The sequence below is a fragment of the Stegostoma tigrinum genome, chromosome 1 (assembly GCF_030684315.1).
Source record: "Stegostoma tigrinum isolate sSteTig4 chromosome 1, sSteTig4.hap1, whole genome shotgun sequence".
NCBI lineage: Eukaryota > Metazoa > Chordata > Chondrichthyes > Orectolobiformes > Stegostomatidae > Stegostoma > Stegostoma tigrinum.
The window spans coordinates 86754625-86768883 of NC_081354.1; the positions used below are offsets into that span (position 1 = coordinate 86754625).

At 38.6% G+C, this 14259-nt stretch overlaps 1 protein-coding gene across 3 annotated transcripts in view; it reads right to left on the reverse strand.

The window, feature by feature from the left end:
- kcnip4a (potassium voltage-gated channel interacting protein 4a) overlaps nucleotides 1-14259 on the reverse strand; it is a 1101054-nt gene that overhangs the window by 845266 nt on the left and 241529 nt on the right. The window contains exon 1 of one of the 3 annotated variants that reach the window (XM_048537250.2): nucleotides 1145-1550. The exons of the other annotated variants lie outside the window; for them this stretch is intronic. Coding sequence (XP_048393207.1) covers nucleotides 1145-1232 — 88 coding nt within the window. The 5' untranslated portion in view covers nucleotides 1233-1550. Of the gene's footprint in view, nucleotides 1-1144; nucleotides 1551-14259 lie in introns of those variants that run through there. 3 annotated transcript variants of the gene reach the window in all.

The window sequence follows — 14259 nt, forward strand, 5'->3', positions numbered from 1 at the left end:
GCAAATGCTCATATGCATTATAAAATGACAGTGGCATCACAAAGCTAAATTGTATCACTTGCTTATATTGAAGCATTAGCTTTCAAGCTTGTTTTTGCCTTACATTCATAAAGAAACACGCAACCACAGTAAAGCCAGCCATAAGTAATATCAATTTAGTATAATAATGCTCTATATATTTAATTGTGACACCCCAAAACAGTACGTTTTAAACGTAAAAAATAATTTTATGGTTGGAAAAATATCCTGTCATTCACTGTCAATCACAGTTCTGTTACTAATCAACTAAATATCAATTAATATCTTCTGACAACAAATAATTTACATTACTTTTCCTCAAATAAAATTTGAAGCTTAAATTGTGCAAAAATTAACAATTGTTTCCACCCTATTTTCTATCACTGAAAACAACAGTTTATTTTAAATACTGTATCGTGAACAAGACTAATTGTATCAGCAAACTACTTCAGATACCTGTATCAGTTCTTCCAAAATTGTTGGATGACATTCCATCTGACTAGAGCTACAGGGAACAGAACAGCCTCTGAACTTTAATTAAATAGCTGTTTACTTAACTATTCATTTCTAGTAAAGTTATCATAAACACTTTAAATCAGATTCAAGCCTTGTATAAGTTGTATTTTTGCTCTGCTGCTTTTGCTTAAGGTAACATTCAAACAAGATGATAATTTCAACAGTACAGGCTAGAATGGAGAAACAAACAGGGTCTTTCAGACAGCACAGTAACTGTTAATAACTGGCTTCAAGCTAAATTTAATGCAACAAGTATGATCTTACTCTATTGAAGTTTATTAAGTGTTCAGTCTTCACGTTCACGAAGAATTTGAATAAGTATAATAGTTTGCAAATGTCCAGTGTAGCTAAATTTATGTTACACATTCATTTCCCATTCTGTGTCTATTGACAAGAAACACACATTACCTAATAACCCTGAGCATTTTCAGTTGCATTCGGGCTTCTTTTAAAAACAGATAACAAATACCAAGCATTCAGTATTCAATTGTAAAACAGAAACAGGAAAGTAAACAGAAGCCAAAAGCATTAACATTTTTCACAGAATCTATATTTAGCATTTTACGAGAAAAAACAGTTTTATTTTAGAAATAAAAAAACACAGCATTACCTGTGTTTAGCGAGCCGGTAATAAACCTGAACAGGTACTGGGCAAATTTCAGAATTTCACGCTTACATCTTTTCCTACAGCCACTCATGCTAAACTGGTTTCTATTCTTCGCACAAGAATAAAGAGAGGAGTAGGCCACTGAGCTGGGTGTCTGTAACAGAAAACTTGTTTCACAGTTCAGACTGCAGACTGCTATCCCACTTGCTGTGGCTTGTGGAAATAAAACCTTTTGATTTACCTCAGTCGTCTGTCAAATAAATTTTCAGCAAGTGAAGCAAATACTAATTGCTCTGTCCAATCGGTTCTTTTTTTTGTTAGGTCAGCTGTGGCAGTCGGCATTGGCCAGTTGAGGCTGAAGGTCTAGAGTGGATGAGAGCTGCCAGTGTAGCAATTCACATATTACTGACTCACACAGCGTCTGTAGATATTCTATCCTCACAGACCATTGACTAGGGGGTGGGGCCTGCTTCTCCTGTATAGCTACTGAAATCTGTCCTCATCAAAGAATAAGCATGGCAGCAGGTGATGAGGCAGTCATGCGACAGACCGTGTTACACACGGTTTATAAAAAGAGTGGGTGATTAACACTTCACATCATTACAAACGAATCACAGCATGTAGCCATCAAAAAAGTGCAAAGATTAAAGGCACAGCTATACTTGGAACAGAGAGATGACCTGAAAGATTACAAACAAAATGTAGTCAAAGATGATAACAATTAGTTGGCAAGCACCACATATTTTAGAAGTCATGTTTTATTCTCATTCATTCTGTTGTCAAGATTACAAGCTGCTTATATAATACTAGCAAGTATTGTGGTCTTATTGGAGTTTTTTAACTGTAGCACCTAAAGGAAACACATTAAAGCTATAACATCAATTGTTGAGATCTTGCATCACTTCACAAAACAATGTGATTGTGACTATATGAAAGAGAGCCTTACATCTACATGCCCTCTGGGCATTACTAGCTTGAATGTTAATAACTAGGATTTATGAGGAATTGTCACCTACTATAATAAAGTCAATTTGTTTCACAATATGAAAACTGCTTTTTTTGCATCCAGTAACAATTATGACAGTAACCTGTCAATGTCCTTGACCAAGCTCCAAGGATTCATTTTCACAGAGCAGCCCAAAAAAAAAGTATACTGCATCAAGCACAGTGCATTCTAACCGGCTGGCCAGTCCCTTATCTCCTGATTAAAAATTCAAAACCCTGGAGCCTCGTGACGTCAAGAGCAAGTGACCTTAGGGTCTGACCTTACATGTAATTCTAATACTGGATGATGTAGCAAAAACACAAGCATGCACCGAATGATGCAATTTTGATGATGACACGACTCAAAACAGTTAACATATTCAACAATATCAAAATAATGACAAATTGTAGGCACAGGATTCTCCCGTGATCAAAATAGGTGATGATGACCAGGAAAGAATCTTCTTAATTTAAAGCAATGAAACACCTTCTTCATTTACAATGCATGGCAAGATTAAAATGACAGACTTTTTAAAAATGTTTAACCGTTAATGGTTTTTTTGTTTATCTAATGGTAAATAGAAAATTCATGTTTTCTCATAGGGTCATATTATGAAGTCTTTCTACCGACAAAATGAACAGAGTACGCCAAGTACCGTCATGCTAACAAGAAACTATGGTAAAATCAACTTGGTGACTTTTAAAAACATGTCTTTACAATAATTATAACATGAAAGACATTTCACTTTCCATAAAGATATTTTTCTTCCATCTGGATTATGGAAAAAAATCTATCTGGCCATATAATTAACCCGTCATGAATATGAATCTGGCTCACTATTGGGAACTAAGACCATCTGGATTTGAGTTGGATGGTCAATCTTTTTAAATATATGTACTCTGGTCACAAGTCTGTTGCCACAACTAACTGCTCCAGCATGGATGTATTTTTAATTGATTAGTTAATTAGTTAGTGAACTCTTATTAGTGAGTCATGTTGTGTACATCCTGTTGTAGTGGGCAGTTTGCAGAAATTCTTTGGAAGTCAACAAAAAAGACATAGATTCAATGTTTATTTGCCTTCTTGTGACCCAATTTTGGTCACTGTATCCGGTCCTTGAGAGTTTACAGTTATGAAGTTCGTCCATAACTGCCACATAACTGTAAAATAGAAATTTTTGCAAAACAAAATGTGGCATTGCCAACCCTAATCACATCATCACGAGGAAGATCTCTACAGTACAAGACTACGACAAGTGATTGCACCTGTATTGATCGCTTTTAAACTGCTTCTGGCTTCAATGTGTACTATCTGCAGGCTGCACTGCAGCAACTTACAAACCTTCCCCCTCAAAGCACAAGAGCAACAAATGCGTGGAAGTACCATTGCCTCCCAAATCACATGCATCCTGACTTGAACAGATTTATTCATTATCTCATTGTTGCCAGGTGAAAGTTCTGCAATAACTGTCCCAACAGAAGTGTGGGAAGATCATCTATACTCAGACTACAATGATACAAAAAGGTTTACCATTACATTCTCAAGGGCAACTGTGAATTGGCAGGAAAAGTGCTGCCTTAGCTAGTGATTCCCAAATGCATAGAATGAAAGAAAGGATAATGTACTATATTTCCAGTTGATTTAGTCTTAAAACCTTGACTTTCAAAAAAAATCATTAATAAGGTACAGTCAGATTGGAACAGTGACAGCAAAACTAAAAGATAAATAAAAACAAATACTCAGTGGAAAAGTACTGCCACCCAAACAAATAATCCTGACGACTGGTGGTAAATTGGATGGACTACAGTGATGAAGAAAAGGAGGGATGAAAGATAAAGCCTTCATTGACAAGCAACAAGAGAGATCCTTTTGAGAAGCAGTAGAATAGACATTCTGTGGAAGCAACAGCAGACAGTAAAAGCAAAGTAGAGAAAGAGGACAAAAAGAATGTACATCATTGGAAAGGATTCAGAGACAAGGGTATTCTATTCTGTAAGGAGAAGCCTATTTATATTTTACTCTTACTATCATTCCTTTCAGTGAGCATCAGAAGAGAAAGTCATTAAACAACAGGTCTGGGGATGAGGGTGGCAGTGACAAGGTGAGAGATAAGAACAGAGTATTGGACTTCCTTATAAAGTAAGAGTACTTATAAACCCATTCACTTGAGTATAACTTTATTTTTATTTGAAACACAAAATAGAATGTTGTTACAGATGTATCAATGTAGCTTTCCACTGTGTCTGCTGAAATATATGATCATGGTACTGAAAAATAATTTTCAGGTCTGGAAATTAAAGATTAAGCTCTTAAATACAGCTATATGCTGGAGAAAAATCATCAGGACTTAAAAATCTTGACTTTTTAAACAAAATTATTTGAACAATTTTAATAGTTACTAAACTGTTGCAAAAGTTTTGGCCTTACCTTCCGTGCTGAGGTGCTGGGCTTGATGGTCATGGAGGATGGAGATATTTGTGGACGAGGCTCTCCAGTGAGTCGTTTAATTGTCCATTTACAAATGGATATAACATGACTGCAGAGCTCTGAGCTGATTTGCTGTTTGTGGAATCGTTTACTTTGTCTGCTACTTATTGTTTATGCTGGTTAGCATGTCAGTAGTCTTGTTTTATGGTTTCAACAGGTTGACATCTAATTTTTAAAAATGCCTAGTGCGTCCTTTGGCATACCCATCTACAATCTTCATTGAACTAGAATTGATCCCTTGGCTTGATGGTAATGGTTAGAACAAGAGTATATGCTGGGCAATGACAGTTAATGGTAGGGCCCTGGTGTTTAAGGTTTAAAGTGAGAGGGAAAATATTAAAAAGGGACCTGAGGGGACAGGTTTCTCATGGTGGTATGTATATGCTATAAGCTGCCAGAGCAAGTGGTGGGGTGGTGTACAATTACTACATTAAAAGGCATCTGGATAGATAAATGAATACAAAGGTTTAGAGGGATATGGGGCAAATGCTGGCAAATGGGACTAGATTAATTTAGGATATCTGGTTGGCATGGACTAGTTGGAACAAAGGGTCTATTTCAGTGCTGTATGGCCTTTTGACTCTATGAGTTGCTGAAGGCATCTGAGTCCAATTCTACTGCTGCTGATTGATGCCTAGATTAATGCCAGGTGGTTGATCTGATTTCATTTTCACAAAACTGTTTCGTAGTTTGCTAGGTCATTTCTGGGAGAATTAAGAGTCAACCACATTTATTTTGTTTGTCTGGGAGACACATGTAGACCAGACCAGATAAGGATGGCTGCATTCCTTCTCAACAAAGTGTCATGAGCTAAATTTTTTTATGACAATTGAAGACAGTTTCATGGTCATCCAGAATTATTTCTAGTTAGTTCAAATTCCATCATCTGTCATGGTGGGATTCAAACCACTAAAGCATTTCCTAGGTCTCTAAACTGCACATCCAGTGACAATATCAGTGTGCCATTGTTTCTCCTTGAGGGGATTAGAAGAATGAATGCATGGTTCAAAGAATGGTGAGGGAGAAGTGAATTCTGGCTTATTTGGCCCTGACACCAGCACTGGAGAAAGTTGGGACTGTACAACTGGAATGGCCCACATTTCAACTATGCTGGAACTAGTGAGCCATAAGATGAGGAAAATAGAATAAACTTTAAACTAAACAAAAGAAGAGGTGGTGATTGATGAAGCAAGCTTGAGTAAATGGTGAATGTTGAGGATGTAGCAAATGAAGACAATCAATGATTAGGATGAGAAAAATGAAGGCACTACAGCCAAGTTTGTGGAAGAAGCAATGGAGGCGGCGGCCAATGGTTTTATCGCTAGACTATTAGTCCACAAACTCAGTAAATGCTCTCAGGATTAGGGTTTGAATTCAGCCATGGCAGATGGTGGAATTGGAATTCAATTTTTTAAAAATCTGGAAATAAGAATCTACTGTTGACCGTGAAACCACGGTGAATAGTCGGAAAAACTCATTTCGTTCAGTGAAGGAAATCTGCACCATTACTTGGTCTGGCCTACATGTGACTGCAGACCAAAAGCAATGTGATTGACTGTCAACTGCCTTTTGAAATTAAGTATCAATCACTACAAAGTCTCAACAAACAATTGAAACTGGATGGACCACCTAGCACTGACCGAGGTACCAGAAAAGGCAACAGCAGAAACAGAGCTGTCGACCCTGCAAAGTCGTCCTTGCTAACACCTGAAACTAGTGCCAAAATTGGGAGAGCTGTCTCACAGCTACTCAAGCAACAACCTGACAGTCATGCTCAAGGAATCATACATCACAGAAAATGTCCCAGATAATACCCTCACCATTCCTAGATATGTCCCATACCACGGGAAGGACGGGCACAGCAGAGGTGATAGCACAGTGGAATACATTCAGAAGAAGTTGGCCTTGGACTCAACATTGAGTCTATACCTCATAAAATCTCATGGATTCAGGTTAACCATGGCCAAGGAAACCTCCTGTTGATTACTACGTACTGCCTTCCATGTTGAACAACATTTGGAGGACAAGGTCAAAAGTCACATGACACTAGGTTATAGTCCAACAGGTTTATTTGAAATCACAAGCTTTCTGAGCACCGCTCCTTGTTTAGGTGAAGTGAAGAGATCACCCAGGCACAGACTTTTACAATGAGAGAGTTCAGAAGGTCAAACAAATGGTGTGAATGGAGTGTCAACAGTCCAAATAATAGGCTTCTGCAGGTGATCAAGAGTGTCAGACAGTGTGAGTAAAGTATCACCAGCCTCGGGCGACTGTCTGTGTGGAGTTTGCACATTCTCCCCATGTCTGCGTGGGTTTCCTCCGGGTGCTCCGGTTTCCTCCCACAGTCCAAAGATGTGCAGGTTAGGTGGATCAGCCATGCTAAATTGCCCCTAGTGTTCAGGGGTGTGTGGGTTATAGGGGAATGGGTCTGGGTGGGATGCTTCAAGGGGTGGTGTGGACTTGTTGGACCAAAAGGTCTGTTTCCACACTGTAGGGAATCTAATCTAATCTAATAACAAATGAATGGGGTGGCCTATAATCCAATTATCTAAGGCAGAGGGGTAATCACAAGAAATTAAAAATAAGCTGGTGCTGGAGGCAAAGCAAATGACTGGAATAACATGACAGGTATCATAGTCGCATGCCGACGGTCTAACCAAAGTAACAAGCAACCCAAAACTGTACAAACTACTTGAGGCAGAGGGATTATAACAAGTTATCAAGGTGATGGTGTCAAAACAAGACAATAAGAAAGATTTTACAGCACAGTATAGTAGGGTAGAACAGTACGTAGGGTGGCACGAACTTGGTTGAGACGCCTTCATGGGTACAGAACTTGGCTATCAGTTACTGCTTGGCAATTCTGCATTGATGTGTTTCTCAAAGGCAGCCTTGGAGGACACCTACCTGAAGAACAGAGGCAGAATGTCCTTGGCCGCTGAAGTATTCACCGAATGGGAGGGAACATCCCTACTTGGCAATTGTTGTGCAGTGTCACACCATCTGACACTCTTGATCACCTGCACAGGCCCATTTTCAGCCTGTTGACAGTCTAATCATACCATTCGTATGATCTTTTGATCTCTCTATTATAAAGTCTGTGCCTGGACGCTCTCTTCACTTCACCTGACGAAGGGGCAGTGTTTCAAAAGCTTGTGATTTCAAATAAACCTGTTGGGCTATAACCTGGTGACATGTGACTTTTGGCCTCATCCACACTAGTCCAACACCAGCACCTCAACAACTTTTGGAGGAATCACTGAGGGAGGCAAAGTCATAAAATGTACTCTGGGTGGGGGATTTCCATGTCCACCACCAAGAATGGCTCAACAGCAGTATTACTGATCATCTGGTCGGGTCCTAATGGACATAGCTGCTAAACTGGGTCTGTAGCAGGCTAGGGAGCCAACAAGAGGAAAAAGCATACTTGAACTCATCGTTACCAATCAGCTGCCTGCTGTGACGGGATCCAGTGACCAGCACACTGTCCTTGTGGAGACAAAGTCCCACCTTCACATTGAGAATACCCTCCATCACGCTGTGCAGTACTATCACTATGCTAAATGCGACAGATTTGAATAGATCTAGAAACTCAAGACTGAGATCCATGTGGCGCTGTGGGCCATCAAACAGCAGCAGAATTGTACTTCAGTACAATCTGCAACCTCACAGCCTGGCATATCCCTCACTCAAACATTACCATCAAGCCAGGAGATCAACACTGGTTCAATGGACAGTACAGGAGGGCATGTCAAGAGCAGCACCAGGCATATCCAAAAATGATGTGTCAACCTGCTGCAGTTACCAAACAGGACTATTTGCATGCCAAATAGAATAAGCAGCAAATAAAAGACAGAATTAAGCGACTCCATAACCAACGGATCAGATCAAAGCTCTGCATCCAGTCGTGAATGGTGGCGGCCAATTAAAGAACTTGCTGGAAGAGGAGGCTCCATAAATATCTCCATCCTCAATGATGGAAGACTCCAACACATTGGTGCAAAAAGATAAAGCTGAAGGATTCACAGCAATCTTCAGCCAGAAATGCTTATTGGATTATCATCTCAACCTCTGCCAGTGCTCCCCAGCATCATAGATATCAGCCTTCAACATTTTACAAGTAATGTTGATGACTTCGATGTGGGAAACAAAGGCATGATAGCTGAATTTGCTGATGACAAAGCTACATAAGAATATATATTGTGATTGGGGTGGTACAGTGGCTCAGTGGTTAGAACTGATGCCTCACAGCACCAGGGACCTGGATTCAATTCCAGCCTTGGGTGACTGTCTGTGTGGAGTTTGCATGTTCTCCCCGTGTCTGCGTGGGTTTCCTCCAAGTGCTCCAGTTGCCTCCCACAGTCCAAAGGTGTGCAAGTTAGATAGATTGGCCATAAATTACCCATAGTGTTCGTGGAGTGTAGATTAGGTTGGTCTGGGTGGGATGCTCTGAGGTTGAGTGTGGACTTGTTGGTCCAAAAGGCCTGTTTTCCACACTGTAGGGATTCTATGTTCTATGATAAAGAAGCATTATAGATAGGTTGAGTGAATGGGCAAAAATATGGCAAATGGAGTTTAGGAAAATGTGAAATTGTTCATTTTGACACCAAGAATAAAAAGAGGAGCATTTCTCATATAATGAAAATTGAAGCCTTTTACAGTTCAAAGGGTCTTAGATGTTCTAGTGCTTGAAGTACAACAGGTTAGAGAGCAGATACAGTAAGTAATTATGAAGACAAATTGAATGTTACCTTTTATTACAAAAGGAATGGAATGGAAAAATAAGTAAGTTATGTTTCAATTTCACAAGGCATTTGTGAGACAACATCTCAAACACTGTGTAAAGTTTTAGTCTCCTTGTTTAAAGGAGTATGTAAATGCATTGGGAGGTAATTCATGCTTGGTTTACTAAATAGACATCTGGAATGATCAGCTTGTCTTGTAAGGAAATGTTGGACAAGCTGGACTTGTTTGGTGGAGCAAAGGGTAATTTGAATAAAATTTATAAGATCCTGAGTGATCCTGAAAAGTGGGCATTGAAATTATGTTTATCCTAGTGGGTTTATCCAGAATTAGTGGACCCATTCATAAGTAGGGATGACCATTTTAGGAATCAGGTGAGGAGAAATATTGAGGATTGTGCAACTTTGAAACTCTGTCTCAGAAAGTGGTGCAGGCAGGGTCATTGAATGTTTTTTAAGGTGGAGGTAGATGGCTTTTTATCAGGCAAGGAAAGCAGAGGTTATTGGGGGTATGCAGGATTGTGGAATTTAAAGCACAAACATATCAGCAATGTTCTTACTGAATATGAGCAGATTTGAGATGATAAATGACTTATTTCTGTTCCTAATTCCTACATTTGCATTCCTATGCATAAAAAAGCTTAAAATGTAATGAATAAATATAATAACTCGATAGTCCTTGTACTAGGATAATAAAAAAAGTATTCTTTATTCTAAATTTCTGCAGCATATACAAAGCAAGGAAGAGAATCCTGCCCAGCTTGTGTAGTTGTCTCTGACGGAGGCAAATCAGCAACAATTCCCAGTTGTTTGCAGCCTTTTAACTTGCTGACTCTAAGCAATTCACAGAGACAGCAGATCACAGAGATTTTGATTTCTTTCTCAACTTAAAGCTAGCAATGAAATCATGATGCTGGTACATACATTCATGTTATTAATTTTTACTGAGGCAACTTTAGTTCATTGCAAACAACTATGAACAAAGCTATTGTTTTAGTGAAATATGATATGAACAATAATAATGAAACATTATCAGCTCCACACACTACCTATAACAAATTTGAGCAAAGGCCTACTTTGTGAGTAATGAACCTTTGCATTGCAGAAAGTATCAAACTCAGTTGTCAAATAAATAGTCTTTTGGTTGGCAGAAGAATCAATCTGAAATTCCATATATAGGAAATAATTTATCCTCCCAAAACAAAAGTAATTTTGATAGGCAGCAAACTCATATACAACTTTTGTTTTGTGTATTGACGCTGACTTAGTTTATTGCTTAAACATTGGTGCTTACACTGGACAGCAGAGATCAGCAAAATCTGTGGAATGTATTTTCTCATCAATGGCTAACAATGATTAGACTTTCTTTTGATCACTCAGCACTAGTAAAGCTTGCTTTGTCACAACATTGCTTCCAGTTCATCAGCAAAGATCAGAACGATACAAAACTAAAAGGTGAACAAAACATTCAAAGATGTTTTTAACATGCAAAATACATTTTTATTAATTCATGGCATGTAGATTTAACTGACAAGACCGGTATTTATTACCTACCCCTAACTGTCCTTGTAGGGCGAAGGTGAACCAACTACTTGAACTCCTACATCCTGTTTGGGAGTGATCTCCCCAGATTTTAGCAAATGGCAGCGAAGGGTCTGCAAAATATTTCCAAGTGATGGTGTTGTGACTTAAACAGGAACTTTCAGATGGTTGTCTGCTGCCCTTGTTCATCTAGATGTAGACAGGGGCACAGAACTGAGGTCACAAGCCGAACACTGATGAGGTTTTTGAATAGTGGAAGCCTCGAATTGGCTATTGCCGCATATGAATACACACATTTAGAGCAGGAATAGGCAATTCAAGCCTTTGAGAAGGCTCCACCATTCAATCATTTCATGGCTGATATGATTGCAATCTCAAATTTACATTCATGCTTACCACTGATAACCCTTCACCTCTTGCTTCACAAGAATCTATTTACCATTTTTTAAAAAAAATTAAGAATTCTGCTTGCATTATCTTTTCAAGAAGATAGTCCAGAGGCTTTTGACCCATGGAGAAAAAGAAGCTCAACTCTATTTTAAATGGGCAACTCCTGATTTTTAAACAGTGACCCATAGTTTTAAATTCTCCCACAATTGCATATATTCTCTTCATATGCACCTAATGTACCTCTCAGGATTGTAATCATTTTTTAATCTCCTAACCTCTAGCAGATGCAAACCTAGATGACTCAACCTGGCAGAGGGGTGTGCAGTGGTAATATCACTGGACCAGCGATCCAAGCCCACAAGCCGATGTCTGGGAACATCGACTCAAATCACATCATGGCAGGTGGAGAAAGTTGAATTCAATAATTTTTGGAATAAAAAGCTAGTCTAATGGTAAACATGTAACTGTTGTCAATAGTCATTAAACTCTTTCTGGCTCACTAATGTCCTCAGGGAAGGAAATCTACCATACATCACCTCGTCTGGCCTACATGTAGCTCCAGTCCCACAGCAATGTAGTTGAGTCTGAGCTGCCCTCTAGACAATTAGAGATTAAGAAAATATGTTGCCAGGCCCACACATTCATATCCCATGAACTAATTAAAAAATAAAACTTTCTTCACAAGATAATCCTCTGGTCTCAGTGATTAATCTGATAAACCTTCTTGAAATGTCTCCAGTGTATTTACGCTCTACTTTAAATAAGGTGAGCAATTCTTGACATAGCACTTCAGATGTTTTTCAGCATCCATCTCACTGAAGTGCAATGTCCCTACTTTTGCATTCCACTTGTGATAAATGATAACAATAGATTCATAGAGATCTACTACACAAAGTTCCATCACATCCACGCCAGTCAAAAACAACCACTTAACTATTCCAATCCTATTTTCCAGTACTTAGTCAATAGACTTGTATCCCTTAGCATTGCGAGTGCATCTACATCTTAAGGGTTATGAAGGTTTCTGCCACTATCAGCGTTACAGGCATTGAGTTCCAGGTTCTCGCCAGCCTTTGGGTGAAAAAGATTTTTGCTGCATCTCCTCTCAGCCTTCCACCTCCTTTAACTTTTATCTACATCTTCTGGGTCTTTGATCTCTCCATCTCATGACATCCACCCTATCTATGCCCCTCCATTTTTTCAATCATATCTCTTCTTAATCTCCTTTGTTCTAATGGAAATAAAAAACATTCTGTCCAATCTCTCTTCATAAATGAAACTCTCCAGCTCAGACAACATCCTGGTAAATCTCCTCTGCACTCTCTATTAACTTTTATGTTTGCTTGCTGTACCTGCATACTACCCTTTTGTAATTCATGCACAAGATCACCCAGATCCCTCTGTATCTCAGAGCTCTGCAATCTCACAGCATTTAGAAAAAAAAAATTTTAATATATTTTCTGCCAAAATGGACAATTTCACGTTTTCAAATGTTATACTTCATTTCCCACATATTTGCCGACTCACTTAATCTATCTATACCTTTTTGAAGACTCTGTAGGCCATTTTCATGTCTTAAGTTCCTAGCTATTGTGGTGTTATCAGCAAATTTGGCAAGTATACCTTTTGTCCTTTCATGCAAGGCACTTACGTGAATTGCAACTAATCCAGGTACCAGCACCAATCCTTTCAAAATACTACATTTTGGCAGCCTTGAAGATGACCCATTTATTCCCACTGTCAGCTTCCTGTTAGCTAGCCAGTCTTCCATTTATGCCAATGTGCTAATCCTACACTTGAGCTTTTATTTTCCTCAATGATGTTTTAACGTAATACCTTATTAAATACCTTCTGGAAATCTAAGTACAACACGTCCACCAATTCTTAATTATCAAGGCATGTATTACTTCTTCAAAGAACTCTCACAGATGAGTCAAACATGACTTTCATAAACACATGTTGATTCTGCCTTAAACCTTAAACCTATCAGGTGCCCTGCTGTAGCTTCATTTTTAACAATAGCTTCTCACATATTCACCATGACAGATTTTAAGCTAATAGAGGCATAGTTGCCTGGTTTCCATTTCACTTTTTGCAATAAAGGAATCACATTCATTATTTTACAATCTAATTAGGCCATCCCCAAGTCTAGAGAGTTCTATAAAAATAAAACTAGTGAATCAAATATCCCACTATCCACTCCTCTAATGATCATAGAATGAAGGCCATCAAAAATTGCATACTTGTCAGCCTGCAGCTCCACCTATTTAGTTAGCAACACTTCTCCAGTAGCTGTGATTTTCCTGAGTTCCTCCCTCATTTCCATTTCCTGATTTATCACATTTTTCTGGGATTTCATTTGTATCCTTCATGGTGAAGCTGGATGCAAAGTACCTGTTCAATTCTTCTGCTATTTTCTTATATTTTATCATTAATTCTCCAGTCTCATTTTTTCTATGACCAACACTAACCTTGAAAACTCTTGTTCTTTAAGTATTGATTGAAACTAGGTTTTTATATTCCTGGCTGGATATTTCTTGTATTCTAATTTTCCCCTCACTATTAAGTTTCGGTAACGTTTTTTTAATATTCTGTCTACGCTTCTGACTTCCTACCTATCTTTGCACAATTACATTTTTTTAGACCGATACCATCGTTAGTGTTTCTAGGTAGAGTCTATCCTTTGGAATTTTTGTTATGTATGGGAATGTACCAACATAAGAACATAAGAACTCCGAGCAGGAGTAGGCCATTCGGCGTTTTGAGCCTGCTCTGCCGTTCAGTAAGATCATGGCTGATCATTTCCTGGGCTCAGATCCACTTACTCGCGTTCTCACAATATCCCTTAATTCTTCTATTGTTAAAAAAGATCTACCTTAGCTTTAAAAACGTTTACTGAAGTAGCACCAATTCTGTATATTCCAAAATGCACACAATAGATTGATGACCTAAGTTCAGAAAAATAAGTTGTG